This window comes from Carlito syrichta, unplaced genomic scaffold (genome assembly GCF_000164805.1).
Source record: "Carlito syrichta isolate Samal-C Ts95f unplaced genomic scaffold, Tarsius_syrichta-2.0.1 Scaffold305805, whole genome shotgun sequence".
Lineage (NCBI taxonomy): Eukaryota > Metazoa > Chordata > Mammalia > Primates > Tarsiidae > Carlito > Carlito syrichta.
Genome location: NW_007249901.1, coordinates 227,605 through 249,578, shown reverse-complemented (window position 1 = coordinate 249,578; position 21,974 = coordinate 227,605). Strand labels below are relative to the sequence as shown.

The window sequence follows — 21,974 nt, the reverse complement described above, 5'->3', positions numbered from 1 at the left end:
TTTTTTTTTTGAGTTGGAGTCTCACTCTGTCACCCAGACTGGAGTGCAGTGGCCGCTTCCGGCCACCGCAGCCTCAACCTGCTGGGCTCCGGCGATCCTCCCACTTCAGCCTTCCAAGAAGCTGGAACTACAGGCGCGCGCCACCATGCCCGGCTGATTTTTTTATTTATTGTAGAGATGAGATCTCGCCAAGTTGCCCAGGTGGGTCTCGAACCCGCGGGCTCAGGCAATCCACTCACCTCGGCCTCCCAAAATGCTGGGATTATAGGCTGAGCCACCGAGCCCGGCCTAAAGTTTTAATTTTTAAAAAGTAAAACATTCTTATTTTAGATGTGTTAGCTAAGACTGGCAAAATTAATATCATCTTTCACAGACTGCTTTAATGTTTTCTATAATAATGTGGTACCTTATATAGGTAAAAGACTAAAAGTAAATTAACTTTTGTTTTAATTGCATAAGGCTTCTTCTAGATAATTTGAGAAACCCAGAAAACATAAAGAAGAGAAATAAAAACCATGTGTAATTCTATCACCCAGATAATCAGTATTTCCATTCTCCTGTATCTATACATAACCACACAAAACTGAGAAGGTAGAAAAGATGATCTGTTCTTAAAAGGAGATTTCACCTGTTTCTTTCAACAGTGAGCCTGCAGATATGCAGAGATCTTTAGAATAAGAAACCCTCATTCCTTGAACATTGGCTCCTGACTCCTAACTCAACTGCCACGTTTCTAGGGGATTTTAAAACTACCACAACTCTGAAGTGGATGAGTGTAATGAATTGTTGAGGGTAAATTCAAGTTATCTGCAAGAATGGTAATGTGATATGAAAACTTTTGTGGTGTCTATTGGTAATAGAGTTATGGTTACTGCCAATACTTCTATGGCTTGTTGTCTTCATTAATAATGTAGGGAATGCTATTAAGAACCCTTGTGGGTGATCCTCCCAGCCGACCTCATAGCTTCTTCTCTCCTTCGATGATCTCACCTTCCACCCCCTCAGCCCTATGGAGTGCCTTACTCTATCTACCTTGTCATTTCATAGTTTAAATTTCAGACATCTCAGTCTAGCTCCTGAAAGTTCAAAATACAAAAAGTGTGACTTGACGAATTACACGAAGTGAACATGTGCCAGAGCACCACCCAGATCTGTGAGCCTTCCGGTAATAGCCTCTTTCTTTCCCTTAAGTATAACCACTTGTCAGACTTTTATGGGGAATACCCCTCCGTTAGCATTTTAGTGAACTGTATAAGCGTTCATCCCCAAACACTGTAGCTTAGTTTTCTCTTTGTCCTTCCAGAACAGTGCCAGCCAGAATGTAACCCATAATGAAATCTCACTCTGCTGCCTCTGCTTCTCCATCCGGGGTTTGATGGTCATGGGGGAAGAGCCCCTCTGGTGATGAGCCCCTCCAGTGACTCCCCTGGATGCTGCTGAGTCCCTCCTAATTATCAAGTTTGCCATGTTTTATTCCTGCAGACCTTGGAAAGTCTTTGGACACCACTGACTTCTGGTCTCCAGCCAAGGTTTCTTCCTGTCAAAACTTTGTGTCTGAGAATTGGGTCCTGATGAGGTTGCTGTATCTTAATAAACCCCAGAATCTCATCCTCTGGGCCAACTCCGGAGGCTATTGCACTTCTGGAGAACCCTGGGCTTTGATTTTCCTTTAGCCTCCCTTTATTCTTCTCTTCCCCCTCACTCATATCTTTCAAAGTGAGGTGCTTTTGACCAGTTCGGTCAATAGAGCCCCAAAAAGAAACATATGACCTTTCTCAATTATTGGTGTATTTAAAACGTGCTATTTCCGTGTACTGTGGCTCAGACCTGTAATTTCAGCATTTTGGGAGTTGGAGGCAGGAGGACTACTTGAGCCCAGGGGTCTGGACAGCATGGTGAGACCTCATCTCAACAAAAATCAAAAAATAAACCAGGCATAGTGGTGCATGCCTGTAGTCTCAGCCACTTGGAAGGCTGAAAGAAGGGTTACCTGGACCCAGTAGGTCAAGGCTGTGGGGAACTGTGATGATGCCATTGCACTCCAGCTTGGGTGACAGAGTGAGACTCTGACTTAAAAAAAAAGTGTTGTCATTAGTATTTTTTTTAATTCTTCAAACTTCCTTCTTTTTTTTTTGAGTTGGAATCTCACTCTGTCGCCCAGACTGGAGTGCAGTGGCCGCTCCCGGCCACCGCAGCCTCGACCTGCTGGGCTCCGGCGATCCTTCCGCCTCAGCCTTCCGAGTAGCCAGAATTACAGGCATGCATTACCACGCCTGGCTGATTTTTTTTTTTTGATTTATTGTAGAGATGAGATCTCGCTGCCCAGGCAGGTCTCGAACCCGCGGGCTCAGGCAATCCACTCACCTCAGCCTCCCAAAGGCGCAGGATTACAGGCTGAGCCACCGAGCCCGGCTCAAACTTTTTCTTTAAACATGAAAAGCCTAGTTGTTTTTATAACCCATGAGGGACAATGTTGGAATATTGTACATGTCTAATTCTGCTGTCTGAGCTGGTTCTTTCAGTATTGTTTTGTTTCTTCTGGACCTGGTTGTCTTTGCATGCTGGTTGTCTTTGCATGCTGGATCATGATTTATGGGGATTCCCCTGGGCTAGAATGCCTGCAGCCTCCTCTACCAGACCCTTGGGCTTATCTCTGTAGGCCCCTGGGGCCCCTGCTGGTTAGGTAAGATCACAGACAAACAGGGCTTGAGGTTCCTTGACTTACCTGAGCTGTAAGGACCTGGTGATCCAAGGCCATGGCATGTTCCCTCTTTCTCTTTATTTCTACTGGTCTGTTTAGGGTTAAGGAGTTTTCTTTATGGCTCCCTGAGGTTGGGGAGATGGAGAGGCTATTTCTGCTTCATCTTTACCATGAAGTCACTGGGAGAGTGCAGCGTAGTAGAAAGAACAGTGGGTGGAACCTTCAGGTTAGCCCTGAAACTGGGAGTGTGTAAATGCCCTCAGGGCAGAGATAGCCTGGGCCGACTTATAATTAACGTAGAAATTATAGCATACAGATTTAACCTACAATTCAAATCTTTATCCATTAAAACCAGTACAGTACAAGGACCTCAGAATATTAAGAAATTGATCTCCTGAATTGATGCTTTTCGTATACATACATATATCATATGTATATTTATGGATATGTGTTTGTTTATTTATTTATTTATTGAGTTGGGACTTCAGTCTGTCACCCAGGCTGAAGTGCAGTGGCATGATTATGACTCACCACAGCTTCAACCTCCTGGGCTAAGGTGATCCTTCCTCCTCTGTCTCCCGAGTAACTGGGACTACAGGTGTGTACCACCACGCCCAGCTAATTTTTGAATTATTTTTAGAGATGAGGTCTCGTTATATTGCCTAGGCTGGTCTCAAACTCCTGGACTCAAGCAGTTCTCCCACCCTAGCCTCCCTAAGTGCTGGGATTTCAGATGTAAGCCACAGTGCCTGACCAGTCGTGTGTGTTTTAGGTTTACCTTTCTTTGAAAAGGAAGCTTGTAGGCTATCTTGTAGGACTTAGGGCATTTAGTTTACCCACTTCCTGTATGTCTCATTCCTTTTTGTATTCTAGACCTTCTGTCTGGAATCACTTTTTGAATATATTGAATTAGAGCTCATAAAATTCTTTTCTTAAGGCCTGTTGGTAAAAGAGTCTTTTCACATATGGTTGTCTGAAAGTGTCTGTCTTGTCCTTGTTTTGAACTTCATTTTCTCTAAGTATGGCCAGTTCTTTTCATTCTGTGCTCTGAATATATAATTCTGTTGTCTTGGGCATCCTGGCTCCTGTTGAGAAATTGGTTGCAGTCTAATTCTTGTCTCTACAAGTGACGTGTTTATTCTGTCTGATCTTAAGACCTTTTCAATTGGTCTGGGTATTTTACAGTGCCACTGTGACTGATTTTGGTTAGATTTTAAATCTATTTTTTTCTCCTCACCTAGGGCATCAGAAAATTTCCCAACTGTTATCTCTTAAAGTTTTTTCTCTTCTTTCTCTTTCTTTTCCTTCTGGAATTCCAGTTAGATGTGTGTTCTATTTTCCTGCTCTGCCCTCCATGTCCCCTAATCCTTCATTGCTTTTTCCTGCATTCTGCATAATTTCTTTAGCTTTACCTTCTACTTTATTGATTCTCTGTGCACATGAACCAGACCTGAGGTTAAACCTTTCTATGAAGTTTTGACTCAGTTGCTGTAATTTTCATTTTAAAGATTTGATTTGGTTCTCTGTCATTGTCTATAATCTCCTGTAGTTTTAACCTCATCATGTATTTCATTGACTATACTTAAATATTTATTTATTTGCTATTTCCAGTAATTGGGGTGAAACTGTGCGAGTTTGGTTTTGCTTTGTTGCTTCCTCTAGCAATTTATGTCTTTTTGCGTTATGTGATATGCGTGTGCGTGTGTGTGTTTGACTGAACTCAATTCCATAGAGCTGTCATTCATCCCAGGATCACATCAAATAAAACTCTTGACTTGAGGTTTATCTGACTTCCTAGGTATTGAGAATTCATGGCAGAGAAATCTTGAGGATTAACTTCTTAAGAACTTGTAGTGAAGATTTGTTTTTTTTCTTTCCCCCAAGTGCCAAAGTAAGTATAAGGCATATAAGTTTCCCCCTACTATATCCTGTAGAAGGCAGGTTCATTTCTGTAATCTCTTAAACTGATGAACACTGGTTTCAAAGACATTATGCTGTTAAATAAGCCAGGCACAGAAAGACAACTGTTGCATGGTCTTACATGTGGAATCTAAAAAACACATAGAAGAAGAGTGTAGAATGATGATTACCAGAGGCGGGGCGGGGGGGGCATGGGAGACAGCAGAGACGTTAAGGAATAGGGAGGTCATGTTCACAGTGTTTAGCATTTCAGTAAGACAGGAGGAGCAAGTTTTGGAGAAGCATTGCCTAGCATGTTGCGAAAAGAGTAGATTCAAAACATTTTCACCACAAAAAGATGATAAGTATGTGAGGTGACCAGTATGTTAATAGGTTTGATTTAATCATTCCACAATGTAAGCACCAGAGATCACATTGTATCTCATAAATATATACACATATTATTTGTTAATTAAAAAGAACTCTACTTTCATGATGGAGTCCCCCGTTCAACTCCTTACATTTTATGGACCTTAGCTTTTGTCTCTGGTCTCACAAGCCTTTTCAGATGTGAAAAAACAGTTCAAATAGATCAAGGTTCAACTTAATCTTGAAAGGTTCATCTAATGCTCTCAGTAGGAAACTCTTTGTTGCTCTTACCTCCCTAACTTCGGCCTTCACTGAGTATTTGGCTTCTGAGAATTCTTATGTTCTTACCATCAAAGCAGTACATTTAGAAGAATTTTTTTTTCTTACTCGATACTTTCAGTACATTTAGAAGAATTTTTTTTTCTTACTCGATACTTTAAATATTTTCAGCTGGGTGAGTTCAGTGGCTTTTGGTTCAGGTATTGATCTGCATTACTGTCTTCCTCACTATGCTACAAGAATGTGAGGACTACTTCTAATCGACTGCTGTATCCTCCATGCTTAAAACATTGTCCAGCATGTTTATTATGTATTGAATGAGTGATTGACTGTAACTTACTGTGACTCACTCCCTGCAGTTTTAAGGAAATTATAGTAATGAAAGAATCAAAGATGTGTGCAGAGTTTTATAAAGGTAATAATTATTGTTTTTTAAAAAAGACTGTCTGGGCGGGGTGGCTCACACTTATAATCCTAGCACTTTGGGAGACCGAGGTAAGAGGATTATTTGAGCTCATGATTCAAACCCATCCTGGGCAACTTGGTGAGACCTCATCTCTACAATAAATCAAAAGATTAGCCAGGCATGGTGGCACATGCCTGTAGTTCCAGCTACTTGGAAGGCTGAGGCAGAAGGATCACCTGAGCCCAGCAGGTCAAGGCTGCGGTAGCCATGAGCAGTGCCACTGCAATCCAGCCTGGGCTACATAGTGAAACTCTGACTCAAAAAAAAGACTGCAGCCTGGGCAACATGGTGAGACCTCATCTCTACAATAAGTCTAGAAATTAGTTGGGTGTGGTGGCGTATGCCTGTAGTCCCAGCTACTCAAGAGACTGAGATGCAAGGGTCTCCTGAGCCCAGCAGGTCAAGGATCAGTGGCTGTGAGCGTGCCACTGCATTCCAGCCTGGGTGATAGAGTGAGACTCTGACTCAAAAAAAAAAAAGTAAATTAAAAAAGGCTCTCAAATGCTATCAGTTTAAATGTCCTTTAACATGACAGTGGTTCAAAATATTGTGGCAATTACACATATATATAGTTTTTAGAAGAATAATAATGTGAAATAATGTTAATGAGATACTTGTTAGGAAAAACACTGTAGGTTTCAGTATTAATAGTCTGTGTGGGCTTATTAATGAGTTTTCTTGTTTTCTAACTTTTAATAAAAAACATGTATCGTAGAAATGATCTTTCCAACACATTTCCCTTATCATTGGTTTACGTTTAGGATTTTGTAAGATGTTTTACAGACTTTAAAATGTTTTATCGTAAAATGTAACTGTTCATTCATTGCCAATATTTTGATGTATGTTTAAAACCTTCTCTTCTTGCAGAAACCACATGTATTATAGATAAACTATGATTTGTAGCTTTTGTTCATTTAAAAAGGTATAGGAACTTTAAATACAAATAAACTTTTTAATGTTTTTTCTCCTATATTTCCCACTTGTCCTGCCTACACCTATTTTTTATTTTTTTCAGCTTTATTGAGGTGTATTTGACAAAACTGTCTGACCTTAAGGTATAATGCAATGATATATGTGTTTTGTAAAATGATTGCAATTGTTAGTTTACATTTGTCATCTCACCATGCTGTATACTAGATCTCCAGAATTTATTCATCTTGTAACTGAAAGTTTGTACCCTTTCTTCAGTGCCTACACCTGGTTTGAAAGCAAATTTTCTGGGTGGATGTGGTGGCTCATACCTGTAATCCTAGCATTTTGGGAGGTTGAGGCAGGAGATTTGCTTGAGCTCAGGAGTTTGAGACCAGCCTGGGTGACATAGCGAGACCTCATCTCTACAAAACAATTAAAAAATTAGCTGGATGTGGTGGCACATCCCTATAGTCCCAGCTACATGGGAGGCTCTTAATGACTTGCCTCCAAGTTTTTCTGAAATGTTTGTATTCTTTTTTCTTTTTCTTTTTTTGGAGTCTCACTCCGTCGCTCTGATTGGAGTGCAGTGGCCGCTCCCATCCACTGCAGCCTTGCCCTGCTGGGCTCTGGTGATCCTTCCACCTCAGCCAGAACTACAGGCGCACGCTACCATGCCCAGCTGATTTTTGATTTATTGTAGAGATGAGGTCTCGCCAGCTGGCCCAGGCAGGTCTCGAACCCGTGGGCTCAGGCAATCCACTCACCTCGGCCTCCCAAAGTGCTGGGATTACAGGTTGAGCCACTGAGCCCGGCCATTTGTATTCTTTTTTCTACAATTGATTTTTCCTTTTATGCTTGTCTTTCATTGGTTTGTGTATGTTTTAATTAATTTTTGTGCCATGTTGGAGCGTATGAACAGCTGGTCTTTTGGTGTGCTGTTAGTTTGTGCAGAAGGGCACAATGGATATGCACTAGAGTAGCATATCCATTCTCAGTGCCCAGAAGGTCACAATCTTTCATCGGTATATTTTGCAGAAGGAATGGAGGATAAGTACAAGTGCTGCTTAAGAGAATGGCTACTACATTCTTTTGTAAGACGACCCTTTTTACATTTTAGATGACATGTTTTAAATTCTCCCAGATATAAAAAACATCATAATCATTAAAATTCAGGCTCAGCATATAAGAAGTACTGTTATCCAGAGTTTCTTTGACGTCCTCCCTATCTCCCTCTCCAGGCGGAACCTACGTGTATGAACTCAGTGCAGTCCTCATCCACAGAGGAGTGAGTGCGTACTCTGGCCACTACATCGCCCACGTGAAGGATCCACAGTCGGGTGAATGGTATAAGTTTAATGATGAAGACATAGAAAAGATGGAGGGGAAGAAATTGCAACTAGGGATTGAGGAAGATCTAGGTAAAACCTTTAAGTTGTGAGTGCCCTTTTAAAATATAAATTTTTTAAACTGGAAATATTTGTGGTAAATTATTATGGCCCAAGATTGTTACAGACTATCAGGGATATTTACATTTTTAAGCACATTATAAAAATCACTGAATATCTCTTATTAGCAATGCCTACTTTTAAATTTTTTAATTTAAAAATTTATTTTGTCATGATATCATGTTTTCAGGAATGCTTGAAGGCAAATCATCGGTTTTAAATTACCAGTCTTATTTCAGGGGGTGGGAGAGGATGGGGGTATTAAAGCTAAAAATGATGAGTAGTGATTTAATATAGTAGGATTTGTGGGGTTCTGTTTTGTTTTTTTGGTTTTTTTTTGAGCAGGAATCTCACTCTGCCACCCAGGCTGGAGTGCAGTGGCACACTCATGGCCACCACAGCCTTGACCTGCTGGGCTCAGGCGATCCTTCCACCTCAGCCTTCCAAGTAGCAGGAACTACAGGCATGCGCCACCCTGCCCAGCTAATATTTGATTTATTGTAGAGATGAGGTCTCGCCAAGTTGCCCAGGCTGGTCTCAAACCTCTGAGCTCAGGCAATCCTCTCACCTCGGCTTCCCAAAATGCTGGGACTATAGGCGTGAGCCAGTACACCCGGCCAAGATTTGTGGTTCTTTTCCTTGGATCAGGAAGTTTATTTTGGGGGAGGAAGCTCTAGCAGGGACTTTGCTCCTCCTCTTGCTAGGTATCTTACCCCCTCCCTGGGGTGTGGAGTAGTGCCTCTGTGGGAATGAGCTGCTTGCTCCTGTGTCGTGGTGAAGTCTGCCGTAAGTAGGATTTCTGGAAATAGTACCCTAGTATGTGGCTATCATCACTATAAGTTCTTGGGCCCATTTATTTCCCCCAAGGAGTAGACATCTTCCAGTGAGGTTCAGACTATGATATCTGAATAGGAGAAAAGGAATGGGAGTAGGAGTGGCTCTCCTGTCACTGTTCTTTCTGAATGGATCAGAGGCACTTCCTAAAGGTATCCAGCAAGGAAGAGCATGACAGTTGGGGTTGACTTTCTAGGCATATGGGTCACCTTTGCAGATAGGCATATGAAGATTGCATTCTTGTAGTTTGGAAAAGGTTTTTTATTTTTTGAGTTGGAGTCTCACTCTGTTGCCCAGACTAGCATGCAGTGGCACACTTATGGCCACTGTAGCCTCGACCTGCTGGGCTCAGGCAATCCTTCCACCTTAGCCTTCCAAGTAGCTGGAACTACAGGTGTGTACTACCACGCCCAGCTAATTTTTTGATTTATTGTAGAGATGAGATCTCACCAAGTTGCCCAGGTCAGTCTCGAACTCCTGAGCTCAGGCAGTTCTCTTGCCTTGGCCTCCCAGAGTATTAGGATTACAGGCTTATATATTTAAATCACATTTACATGCTGTAGACTTTCAGAAATCCTGCTCCCATTGTAACTAAGTAATACTTTAGATTCTTTTTTTTTTAAGCTGAAGTCTCACTCTGTCACCCAGGCTGGTGTGCAGTGGCACGCTCATGGCCACCGCAGCCTTGACCTGCTGCTCTCAGGCAATCCTTCCACCTCGGCCTTCCAAGTAGATGGAACTACAGGCATGCCACCATGCCTGGCTAATTTTTTTATTTATTGTATAAATGAGGTCTCGTGGAGTTGTCCAGGCTGGTCTTGAACCTGTGAGCTCAGGTAATCCTCTCACCTCGGCCTCCCAAAGTGCTGAGATTATAGGCGTGAGCCACCATGCCTGGCCAATACTTAAATTCTTAACATTCGCTTATGTAGTATATGTTTTTTATTGTGGCATTCTTTTGTTGAAGTATAGTTTTAAATTAGGAATCATTGTGTCTTGTTTTTATCAGACTGTTCTTTTTTTTTTTTGAGTTGGAGTCTCACTCGGTCACCCAGACTGGAGTGCAGCGGCCACTCCTGGCCACCGCAGCCTCGCCTGCTGGGCTCTGGCAATCCTTCCGCCTCAGCCTTCCGAGTAGCCGGAATTATAGGCATGCGCTACCACACCCAGCTGATTTTTTGATTTATTGTAGAGATGAGGTCTCGCTGCCCAGGCGGGTCTCGAACCCGCAGGCTCAGGCAATCCACTCACCTCAGCCTCCCAAAGGCGCGGGATTACAGGCTGAGCCACCGAGCCCGGCTATCAGACTGTTCTTTGCTGAAGTTTATTTGATCTGTCTTTATTTTAGTTAGAGAATTGTAGGTTTAAAAGCATTAGTAGTCAGGCACAGTGGTTCATACCTGTAATATCAGCACTTGGGAAGGCAACAGCAAGAGAATTGCCTGAGCTCAGGGGCTCAAGACAAGCCTGAGTAACATGGCAAGACCTCATCTCTACAATTAAAAAAAAAAATCAGAAAAAATAAAAAGCATTGGTAAGGGTGTCTTGTCTATCTTCTATATGTAGGTAGTCCTAAATTTTAAAACAATTCAATAAAGACTCCATATCATCATTATCTCATTCTAGTGTTTTAATAACTTTCATTATTATATGCAATTATATTGCAGCTTTCATCTGTTTTTTTCCTTCAAAAATAGAAAATATATATTTTTTAAAATTCTGTTAGTCCTTCATTGCTGTGTTCTATCCTGAACTTTTGTGAATCATTTTATATTCCATCTTCTGCAAGGTAACGGACACCTTATGTCTTGGATCCTCTTCACTTAGAGGTGAATGACTAACCTCCTCTTCCGTGTACATGCGCCTCATCGTACACTGTACTGGTGACAGTACAGTGGTCTTTAAACTTTTTTGCTTATGTATTATCTATAAGAATGTTGAACAACTTTTTGTTTCCTTTGTCCATCTTAAAGTCTGGCACATCTTGTCATAAATTCTCCTAATAACCCAGGTTGGAGTGGAGTGCAGTGGCATGTTCATGGCTACCCCAGCATTGACCTACTGGGTTCCGGCAAGCCTTCCGCCTCAGCCTTCCAAGTAGCCAGAACTACGGGCATGCTCTACCACACCCAGCTAATTTTGATTTATTGTAGAGATGAGCTCTTGCCAAGTTGCGCAGGCTGGTCTTGAATCCATGGGCTCAGGCAAACCACTCACCTCAGCCTCCCAAAGTGCAGGAATTATAGGCTGAGCCACTGAGCCTGGCCAGTAGTGCGTTTTTAATGCTTTTCCTCTGTGCTGGTAGTTTATGTTATACTTATCCTACAGAATTTTATTCTAATGGGTTATATTAAGTTTTTTGTGACCATACAGCTATGAATAGTTAAAACTTACTTTTGGATAGAGTATTGTTGGTTTTTAAAGTGACAAACATTGCTGCATAATTGATCAAACTCATAAAAGTATGTTATAAATAAATTTTATTAAATAAAAAGTAGACTTGTGCTGCAAATATGTCTTTTTATGAGACAGATGAGACCTTTTTCGTCACTGAGTGAGAGGTTATATCTTCTGTGAAGTGGGAGACAGATTATTATGAAATGTCCTTTCATAATAATCTGTAAAAACCATTGGCCAAGCTCAGTGGCTCAGCCTGTAATCCCAGCACTTTGGGAGGCTGAGATAAGTGGATTGCCTGAGCCTGCAGGTTCGAGACCATCCCAGGCAACTTGGTGAGACCTCATCTCTATAATAAAATAAAAAATTACCCGGGCATGGTAGCACGCGCCTGTAGTTCTGGCTACTTGGAAGGCTGAGACGGAAGGGTCGCCGGAGCCCAGCAGGTTGCCGCTGGAGTGGCTGTGAGTGTACCACTGCACTCCAGCCTGGGTGACAGAGTAAGACTCCACCAAAAAAAAAAAAAATCATGGAACCTCAGTTTTGAGGCAGATCCATTTTAGAAAACTACATAGTGAATTGAGGATTTGGTAACTGGATTTCCTCAAAACTACCTGTGATCTCTTACCTCTTGGAAAGTTACTGGTGGTATACTGAAACCCAATTTGAAGAGCACTTTCATATGATACACTTGCCATCTAAAACAATGTTTTCCACTTGCTGCTGACTTCATAGAAATTATTGACTAATCTGTCTACTTGTTAGCTTGGAATTTCATTTTAAAATTTTATTTATTTGGGCAATTAAGTCTAGATTTATTTTTATTATTTTGACTAAATTAGGGAATATCCATGTACTGAAAAGATTACTGACCTAATTTTTATTTTCAGACCGTACACATTTTGTACATATTCTTTTATTTTATTTAAAAAATACTGCTAGGTGTAGTGGCTCTCACCTGTAATCTCAGCTCTTTGGAAGACCAAGACAGAGAATTGCTTGAGCCCAGGAATTCGAGATCAGCCTGGACAACATAGCAAGACCTTGTCTCTATAAAAAATTGAAAAATTAGCTGGGCATGGTGGCGTGCACCTGTAGTCCCAGGTACTCAAGAAGCTGAGGCAGAAGGATTGCCTGAGCTCAGGACTAGAGGTGAAGCAGAGGTGATGTTGCCATTGTATTCTAGTCTAGGTGATAATAAGGTTCTAATGCAAAAGAAATAAAAATAAAAGCAATATGAAAACATGTACTTGTATGCCAAGCACTCTTATTCAGAATAAAAGCATGGGATTGAGTGTGATGGCTCATGCCTATAATCCCAGTGCTTTAGGAGGCTTAGGTGGAATGAACACTTGAGGCCAGGTGTTTGAGAGTAGCCTGAGCAATATAGCAAGACCCCCCCCATCTTTGCAAATAAAATAAACAGTCATGTGTGATGGCTCACACCTGTAGTCCAGCTATTTACAAGGTTGAGGTAGGAGATTGCTTGAGCCCCAGAGTTTGAGGCTGCAGTGGGCTATGTCACTGCACTCCAGCCTGGGTGACATTGCAAGACTCTGTTTCTAAATTAACAAAACAAACGAAAAAAAAGAATAAAATCTTACCAGGAGTGTTAAAGTCCCATGTTTCCTTCAGTAATTATGCCAGCCTCAATTAATTTTAAAAATTATAGACATTATAACATTAAGATCAAAGTGTTAACAAAACAAACAAAAAAAAAGAATAAAATCTTACCAGGAGTGTTAAAGTCCCATATTTCCTTCAGTAATTGTGCCAGCCTCAATTAATTTTAAAAATTATAGACATTATAACATTAAGATCAACTCATAGCAATAGTACTTTCTTGGTTCCAGGTTTGTTGTCAGGAAAAATAGTACTTTCTTTTCAAGGCAGGGATAGTAAACTTTTTTAAATATTCAAAAGCCTAAAGAGCTCACCAGATTTGTAGTAGCCTTGTAATGTTTTAGACCCATGTTAAAGTATGCTGGCTGTGTGTTTTGGAGATCTTCTGTGGCCCCTCTAAAGAATGAACAAACTGCAGGCACTCCATTAAGTCTTCTTTTGATTTCTCTACCTCAGCAGAACCTTCTAAGTCCCAGACTCGTAAACCTAAGTGTGGCAAAGGAACTCATTGCTCTCGAAATGCATACATGCTGGTTTACAGACTACAGACTCAAGAAAAGCCCACCACGGTTGTTCAAGTTCCAGGTAAGCAGTTTTCCAGCATTTATCTCAGGCACATTTTAGAATTGCCACACTCAAAGCTTAATGATAAACAACAGGTTGGTGTTTTTCTTGTGTATTGTTTTGGGTTTTTTTGAGTCTCCATCTGTTGCCCAGGCTGGAGTGCAATGTCATGCTCATGGCCACTATAGCCTCAACCTGCTGGGCTCAGGTGATCCTTCTACCTTAGCCTTCTAAGTAGCTGGAACTACAGATGTGTGCCACCATGTCAGCTAATTTTTTTTATTTTAGAGACGAAGTCTCACCAGGTTGCCAAGGCTGATCTTGAACCCCTGGACTCAGGCAATCCTCTCGCCTTGGCCTCCCAAAGTGTTGGGATTACAGGTGTGAGCCACCACACCTGGCCTGTTTGTAGATTTTCTAGATAAAATGGAAGAGTTGCTGTTGGCTTGAAGGCAGTCTTTGTCATTTTACTTAGTATTGTTCTAAACTCTGTGGCAGCATTTGTGTTGAAGTGATGTTCTTGAGCCATTTGATTGTTCCAGGAGGTTGGCAATGTCATGTAGGACTAGGTGGAGCTAGTATTCTTCCAGTGACTGACTTCCAGGTTGCCTTCAGATTGGAGGTCTCTAGTAGGAGGGAAGACCATGTGGGAAGTTGCCCCCCAAAGGCTTAGCCAGTGTTTGGTATAACTTAGAGATCAGCATGGTTCTCTGTCGTTGACAGCCAAATGAAGTTGCTCTTTGTCTTTCTGTTTTGAATAATTAGCCTTTCTTCAAGAGCTGGTAGAGCGAGATAATTCCAGATTTGAGGAGTGGTGTGTTGAAATGGCCGAGATGCGCAAGCAAAGCGTGGATAAAGGAAAAGCAAAGCACGAAGAGGTTAAGGAGCTGTACCAAAGGTTGCCTGCTGGAGCTGGTCTGTAAGATATTCTGGGACAGCACTGTTGCCATTAAGTGCCTTGTGTTTTTGTGTTCACAAGTGTGTATGAACAAACTATTTCCTGCCCTTTTTTAGAACCCACTAAGCCAGCTTATCCATTCTAAAATCACTGTGTAATCCAACAACAACTGGATGTGTGGCATTCCATAGCATTTCATTGTTGTGTACTTTAAAGATGGGAAGCTGTTAAGAAGTGATAAGATTTAGGTCAGCACTCGACATACATGACTCTTGCAGCTATTTCTATTATGTGAGATTTGAACTTGTTCCTAAAGATGAATCATATTGGATTACTATGGAGGCATCTTACCTGTTCTGTTTCTTTGAATACTTTGTGCCCTAAAGGTATTAACAGGTATTCTTTTACATGAATACAGTTTTTTGGTACGATTAGATTAACTTAAAATTTAGTAAAAATATGCTAAGAGAGGAAAAGCTTTCTGCTGACCCCTGCCTTCTTAGAATTATCCTGCATAATCCAGCTTATCCCTTTACTGTATGTGTTTATTCAGTTTACCTAGTATCTCAAAAAAGAAACCAAATTAAGCCTTTTGTAAGGCTAATATGCCGTTTGTAACAAACTATTTTTGTCATTTCAAAGACAAATTCCCCAAACCTCTTACTTACAGGAGAGAGACAATTAGTTCAAACTTTAGAAAATAAATATTCAAGCATAATTGTACTTGTGGTTTTGTCTTTTTAATATCTTAACTTTTCATTATTGGTATAACTTTAACAAAAGATGAATATAAATTGCTAAGTCTATAGGAATAGATTTTAACTGTGTTATAATTTGGTTCTGGCCCTTTTTTGTAATCTGTTACTTTAACTCTGTCCAAGGGTTAGGATTATCCTTGGAATTAGACTGACCTTAATTTAACTGGAAATGATTTAGAAATGAGCCCATGATTCAGATCTCTACATTTATAGGTCTTTGTTCAAAGAAGTTGGGATTTAGAAATCTATTTTCTGAGCTTTAGTCACAGTTTCCTGTATTCACTGGACAAGAGAAAGGGACTTACAAGGTCTAAAGTGAAATGCTGTTTTGAACCACTCTTTAGAACTATAGCGTTCAAAGATGTTATATGTCAAGTTAACACTATGCTTCCATTGGTTATTTTCAGTGTATAAGAACCTGTGCTTATGTTCTTAGAATATTTCTCTATGTTATTTATACTCTTACCAGTTACGGACTTGGTAATTTTTATCCATGTGCAGTAAATTTACATAGTGAAAAGTCCATGTTGTTCTAAAATGATGTAATATCTAAAAATTAATGACCATGGTTTTATGTTGACAGTTAAAGTCTTTTTCTTATGCGTGTTCTAAATCTTACCTTTGTTTGTAAACATTTAAAGAAGGGTCACTTATCCTAAAATCTAAGCCTCACAGGGAACACTCTTTTGGCTCTTTTTATTCAAATTGAAGTATGCTTACATTATCCCTAGGTACAGTGTTTCAAACATGTTTGATGAAGTGATTGTTCTAGACTTCATAACTTTCCAAAAGAATGCTTGTATTCAAAATCCGGCTTTTTTTTTTTTTTTTTCATCAGAAATAATGCTGAGCCAAAATGTACATTTCCCTTTGATTTTTTTTTTGTTGTTGTTGTTGAGTCGAGGTCTCGCTCTGTCGCCCAGGCTCTAGTGTAGTGGTCTTATGACTCACTGCATCCTCAACCTCCTAGGCTCAGACGATCCTTCTGCCTCAGCTTCTCAGGTAACTGGGAATACAGGTGTGTGCCACCATGCTCAGATAATTTTCAAAAATTTTTTTGTAGAGATGAGGTCTTGCTATGTTGTCTAGGCTTATCTCAAACTCCTGGGCTCAAGCAGTCCTTCCACCTTGGCCTCCCAAAGTGCCGGGATTACAGATGTGAGCCACCGTCCCCAGCCCTGTTAAATATTTTAGTAGTTGCTTTCCTGGTTATCAAATGCTGAGATTTCATACAGTCCAGTATCTCCAACTTGATAATGAGAGTTTTTACTCCCATTAGTTAGTTAATTGCCTTTGGAAGGCAATACTTAGATAGTTTACTGAATCACAAATACTAAGGAATGTCTGTGAGAGGCTGCCAGGAGTCTTTCTCTAGTGCAGATACATCTGTAGGGTAAAAACTTTGCCACAAGCCGAGTCTACCTTATCTATGAGACTTGTGCTCAACTCATGTTCTCAAGGAAGCTCTTGGCAGAGATCGATGCAACCCTATAGTGACAGAGATTGAAAATGGGAAGAAAGACCTCTGTGAGCACAGTCGCTGTTTCTTTAAGGGATCCCTCAGCACACTAAAATGAAATCTAGAAAATGGCTGAGTTAATAAGTATGGTGTTAGATCAGAATTATGGGTCCATTCTCTGCTTTCTTCCTTCCTCTTCTTACTATAAAACCATACATGGTTTTTTAGTCTTCGCATCTTACATTAAATTCATTTGAACTATTCAAAAACCAAAACAACAGGCTTCACTTGGAAGTTTTCTGTGGGATTGGAAAGTGTTGTCTTGAACTAACTGCCTTTGAGTCACACTGTAGGGGTACAGGTCAGGGTTATGGTCATTCTGGGCCTTGAATTCCTTCAGACTTCCCCTGGCAAAGAGTGCATTTTTAGTTTTCCTAGATTCCTTTCCTTGTAAGGGTCAGGATTCTTAGGTTATTCCTTCATTAGCAATAGCAGATTTTGCCCTCTGTTCACCCCTCTCTAGCTGCTGGGGAAACCAGAACACCAGGTGAATGTTGCTCTTTCTCACAATACTATTTTGTCACTTTTGATAGCCTTCAGATTACTCAACATTGTAATCCATATGACTGTACTTGGGAAAAGATTAGATATGCGAAGACTTTTACTTTGTTCTCAGTTAGGGATCATTTATCTGCATTCTTCAGATACCCAGTGTACTGTATCCCTGGCAAGTTAAACTTGATAAATGGCCAATAAATTTGAGAGGTACTTTGAATGTAATTAACCATACCATGGTACATTGTAAAATGCCACAACCATGTTACCTAGACTGCATCTTAAGGTCTCCTCTATATATTGTGTGAATGTATAATTAACTTTTCTATATCTCTTTTCTTCCAAAAAGCTCAAAATGCTTCACATATCTTATCTTTTTCACTCAACAACATCCCTGTGAGGTAGGTAGAAGGCAGGTATTATTACCTTCATTTTACAAATAAAAGACCCGAAGCATAGAGAGTTTAAGTGACTTGCTCAGGTCCAGCTTCTTGGTGGCAGAACTTGGATTAGACCTTGATGTCAGCTCGCAGCCCTGCACTCTTCCCCTGCAACTGCAATTGAGCTGACCATTCAGAAGGCTCTCAGATGATGATGTGCAATGCCAAATTTTGTTTTTGTAAAAATTGAAATGTTTTACACTAAAATTAAAGTGGGAGTTAGTTTTCTAGACTCTCTGGGGAATATAATTGGTCAAAATGGGCTTTGCGTTGAAGTATTTATCCCTCAGATCTCATCAGAAGGAGTATATAATACAAATACATAAATTCAACCTCTGTATGTTTTCTTCTATGTTTTATGCTGGGACTCACTGGAGATCTTTGTAAGTAATCAAAGCTGGCCCTTTATCTTTAATTTTGGCTTTTAGGGAACTCTGGGATTTTCTTTTCCCAAATTAAAACTCATTTTGAGGTGTTTGATTTTGTCTTTTAATTTTTACAACTTCAAATTTGACAGTAATTCAGTTCTAGTGTCCTTGATTCTAAAACTTGTTTAAAATAGGTTACTTTCTTGAAATAAATAATAATGTAATGAATAGATCATGACATGGATTTGGGTGGGGGAATTAAATACCTTTTCAAAATAGACATCAGTGTCATCTTGGATGAAGACAAGTTCAGTGGTTAAAATAAACTTGTGAAGTGTGGTTGTGGCTGACGAGGTTAATTTCTAACTTAGAGCTCAGTCTGGCTTCTCATCTTAATTTTCAGAAGTATATCACATATTTGTGAAAAGTATTGATGAAAATAACTTATGAAATAAACATGTAGGAGATGAGTTGTGTGATTTGCGGAAGCAGCGTGGAGCATGACATACAGCCAACAACATGGGTGTCCTGATCAAAGCTCTGCTGTGCTATCAAGCAAGACACTGCTCTCTGTGGCTGCCTCTTGTAGAATGTGGTTAATAATACCAGCCGATCTCATAGGGCACTGTGCAGACTCAGAGTTGTGGCACATAGCTCCTTGAACTCAGAGGACTAGTATTAACTGGAGCTTTGTGTCATACTCACCTGACATCTTCCCTGAACAATGATTCTTTTGATTCTGCTAATTTTGGATAGAATTTGTATTGTCTTTTGAGGAAAATTAATGTATCACTTAGTCAAAAAGCCGTAAAAATACATAGGCTGTGTCTGCTGCTTTCTTCCTCAGAGCCCTATGAATTTGTCTCCCTTGAATGGCTGCAAAAGTGGTTGGATGAATCGACACCTACCAAGCCTATTGATAATCACGCATGCCTGTGTTCCCATGACAAGCTACATCCAGATAAGATACCGATTATGAAGAGGATATCTGAATATGCAGCTGACATTTTCTACAGTAGATATGGAGGTGGTCCAAGACTAACTGGTAATTTGAGATGTCTTCTCTGCTTTAAAAAGAGCAGTGCGATAAGTCTTCATCTTTGGGTCTTTATGAGTGAGGCTTATGATGCTTTGACCCAAACTGTGCTAGACCAAATGTTCCTTACACTTTGCAGAAAGGATTTGCTAAATAAAGTAGAAGTTAAGCCACTGATGCTATTCATGGAGAGATGGTTAGATTTTTTACCCCTCTCAAAGCAAGCAAAATAGGATCCTTTTGAGAAAACCATCTGGTAGTAGTTTGTTAGTTTGTATAACGCTCTAGTTCCCAGTACTTGAACCCTTGTCTGGTTGATCCAAGTCTGTGTCTCCATGTTATGGTGACTTCTAATAGTGTGCAATCTGTGGATTGGTACTTAGTTTATGAATGGAAGCTATTTGATTCTAACCTTGAATATAGAGCTATATATAGTCTTTTTGGTTCTGGCTATCTCTCCTTGAAACATTTTAAATAAAACAACTGACAACACAAGCCCCCTCCAGTTTATAACTGAGGAAATTGCATGACACCCCTACCCCTACACTCTTTTCCCTAAATTAAATGCTATTTTCTGATTGTATATAACTTTTTACATCAAACCTGGTGTTTAACTATTTAACTGCATGCTTCAGGTCTTCTCTTGTGTATATCTGGAGTTTTGCTTTCCAAATTTTTGTTCTTGATTCACAATTAATAAACTGAGAAGATCTTTCAGAGAGTGACGTTTTATGGTTCCTAGAAATTCTGTGTGTTTTATTTATTTTTATGTTTTATTTTGTGAGACAAGGTCTCACTCTGTCTCCCAGGCTGGAGTGCAGTGGCATACTCACGGCCACTGCAGCCTTAACCTGCTGGGCTCAGGTGATCCTTTGGCCTCAGCCTTCCAAGTAGCTGGAACCACAGGTGTGCGCCACCATGCCTGGCTACTTTTTTATTTATTGTAGAGATGAGGTCTTGCCAAGTAGCCCAGACTGGTCTCGAACCCCTGGGCACAGGCAGTCCTCTTACCTCCCCCTTCCAAAGTGCTGGGATTATAGGCGTGAACCACTGCTCCCAGCCTTCTGTGTGTTTTAAATCAGGCCCTTTGTTTTTCTTTTTCCTTTAGTGTTCTGTGCTTTGAAGATCATTTCAGAGAGTGACGTTTTATGGTTCCTAGATTTCAGAGAGTGACGTTTTATGGTTCCTAGAAATTCTGTGTGTTTTATTTATTTTTATGTTTTATTTTGTGAGACAAGGTCTCACTCTGTCTCCCAGGCTGGAGTGCAGTGGCATACTCACGGCCACTGCAGCCTTAACCTGCTGGGCTCAGGTGATCCTTTGGCCTCAGCCTTCCAAGTAGCTGGAACCACAGGTGTGCGCCACCATGCCTGGCTACTTTTTTATTTATTGTAGAGATGAGGTCTTGCCAAGTAGCCCAGACTGGTCTCGAACCCCTGGGCACAGGCAGTCCTCTTACCTCCCCCTTCCAAAGTGCTGGGATTATAGGCGTGAACCACTGCTCCCAGCCTTCTGTGTGTTTTAAATCAGGCCCTTTGTTTTTCTTTTTCCTTTAGTGTTCTGTGCTTTGAAGATCATTTCCACATTAAGATAATTACATTTATAGTTGTCAGATATAATTCCTCCCCCCAGAACCTCAGTTATTTTATTATCATCTTCAAAAGTTTGCATTAAGCCTTGTAACATACTGTACTTTGTGGTGTGGTTTTAGCATCTTATAATATTTCATCTCTTATTCTTTCTTTGTGGAGATAACAATAGTACTGCCTTAGTGTCAGTATCACTAACATAATTTAGGACATTTACCAAAATGCCATATTGCCAAAAGTTGTGACTTTTGTTTAGAATTTATCTGTGTTTGTGAAGTGCTGAAAACATTTTCCTAACAGGAAGTCTGTGTGGATTAACTATATTTTCTTTCATCCTTTCTTGTCTCTAGTGAAAGCCCTGTGTAAGGAATGTGTAGTAGAACGATGCCGTGTATTGCGTCTGAAGAACCAACTAAATGAAGATTATAAAACTGTTAATAATCTGCTAAAAGCAACAGTAAAGGGGTATGTTGCACAATGTACATTGTTTATGATAAACAAAAAATTATTCAAGAGGTAATAACCAAGCAGCTTATTATGTATTGAAAATAGGAAGTTGAAATTATAGCCGGGCATGGTGGCATGCATCTGTAGTTCCAGCTACTTGAAAGGCTGAGCAGCGGAGGGATCACCTAAGCCCAGAAGGTCAAAGCTGCGGTAGCTGTAAGTGTGTCACTGCACTCCAGCCTGGGTGATAGAGCGAGACTCTGTCTCAAAAAAAACAAAAGAAAAGAAAATAGGAAGTTGGGGCATCAGAAGAAGGGTGTTGAAGTAGATGGCACAACCAGCTTAAAAGTAGACATTGCAATGATTGCCTGGTGGCAAAGGTAAAGAAAGCTGTTCCAGACAGCCCTTGCTAGTACAGTGCATCCATTAGAGATAAAGAAGCAGAACTGTGCAACAGCCTGAGTCCTGATCAACCTGAGGCAGAGTGTCAGCCTGTGCCCTGACATGGAACTGTATAAAGCATATGTCATAGCAAAAACATCCTGACAGACCTGGTGTCTCCCTTAGTGAGTCTGAAGAAAGGGTGTTAACAAATGGTACCCATGTCAGGTACTGCACAGTGGCTCACACCTATAATCCCAGCACTTTGGGAGGCTGAGATAAGAGGGTTGCCTGAGCCCATAGGTTTGAGACCAGCCTGGGCAACTTGGCAAGACCTCATCTCTACAACAAATAAATAAATTAGTTGGGTGTGGTGGTATGCATCTGTAGTTCCAGCTACTTGAAAGGCTGAGGCAGAAGGATCCCCTGAGCCCAGCAGGTTGAGGCTGTGGTGGCTATGAGCATGCCACTACACTCCAGCCTGGGTGACAGAGTGAGACTCCAACTCAAAACAGAAAACAAACAAACAAACAAAAATCCATAATACCCAGTCA

At 40.6% G+C, this 21,974-nt stretch overlaps 1 protein-coding gene across 8 annotated transcripts in view; it reads left to right on the top strand.

The window, feature by feature from the left end:
* Positions 1 to 21,974, top strand: part of USP48 (ubiquitin specific peptidase 48) — a 103,110-nt gene that overhangs the window by 44,626 nt on the left and 36,510 nt on the right. For 4 of the 8 annotated variants that reach the window (XM_021714835.1, XM_021714839.1, XM_021714838.1 and 1 more), the window contains exons 9-13: positions 7,865 to 8,044; positions 13,382 to 13,510; positions 14,255 to 14,404; positions 18,815 to 19,012; positions 20,943 to 21,057. In XM_021714835.1, the coding sequence (XP_021570510.1) occupies positions 7,865 to 8,044; positions 13,382 to 13,510; positions 14,255 to 14,404; positions 18,815 to 19,012; positions 20,943 to 21,057 (772 nt within the window). The remainder of the gene's footprint in view (positions 1 to 7,864; positions 8,045 to 13,381; positions 13,511 to 14,254; positions 14,405 to 18,814; positions 19,013 to 20,942; positions 21,058 to 21,974) is intronic. The other 4 variants (XM_021714836.1, XM_021714837.1, XM_021714841.1 and 1 more) reach the window with 3 other exon arrangements.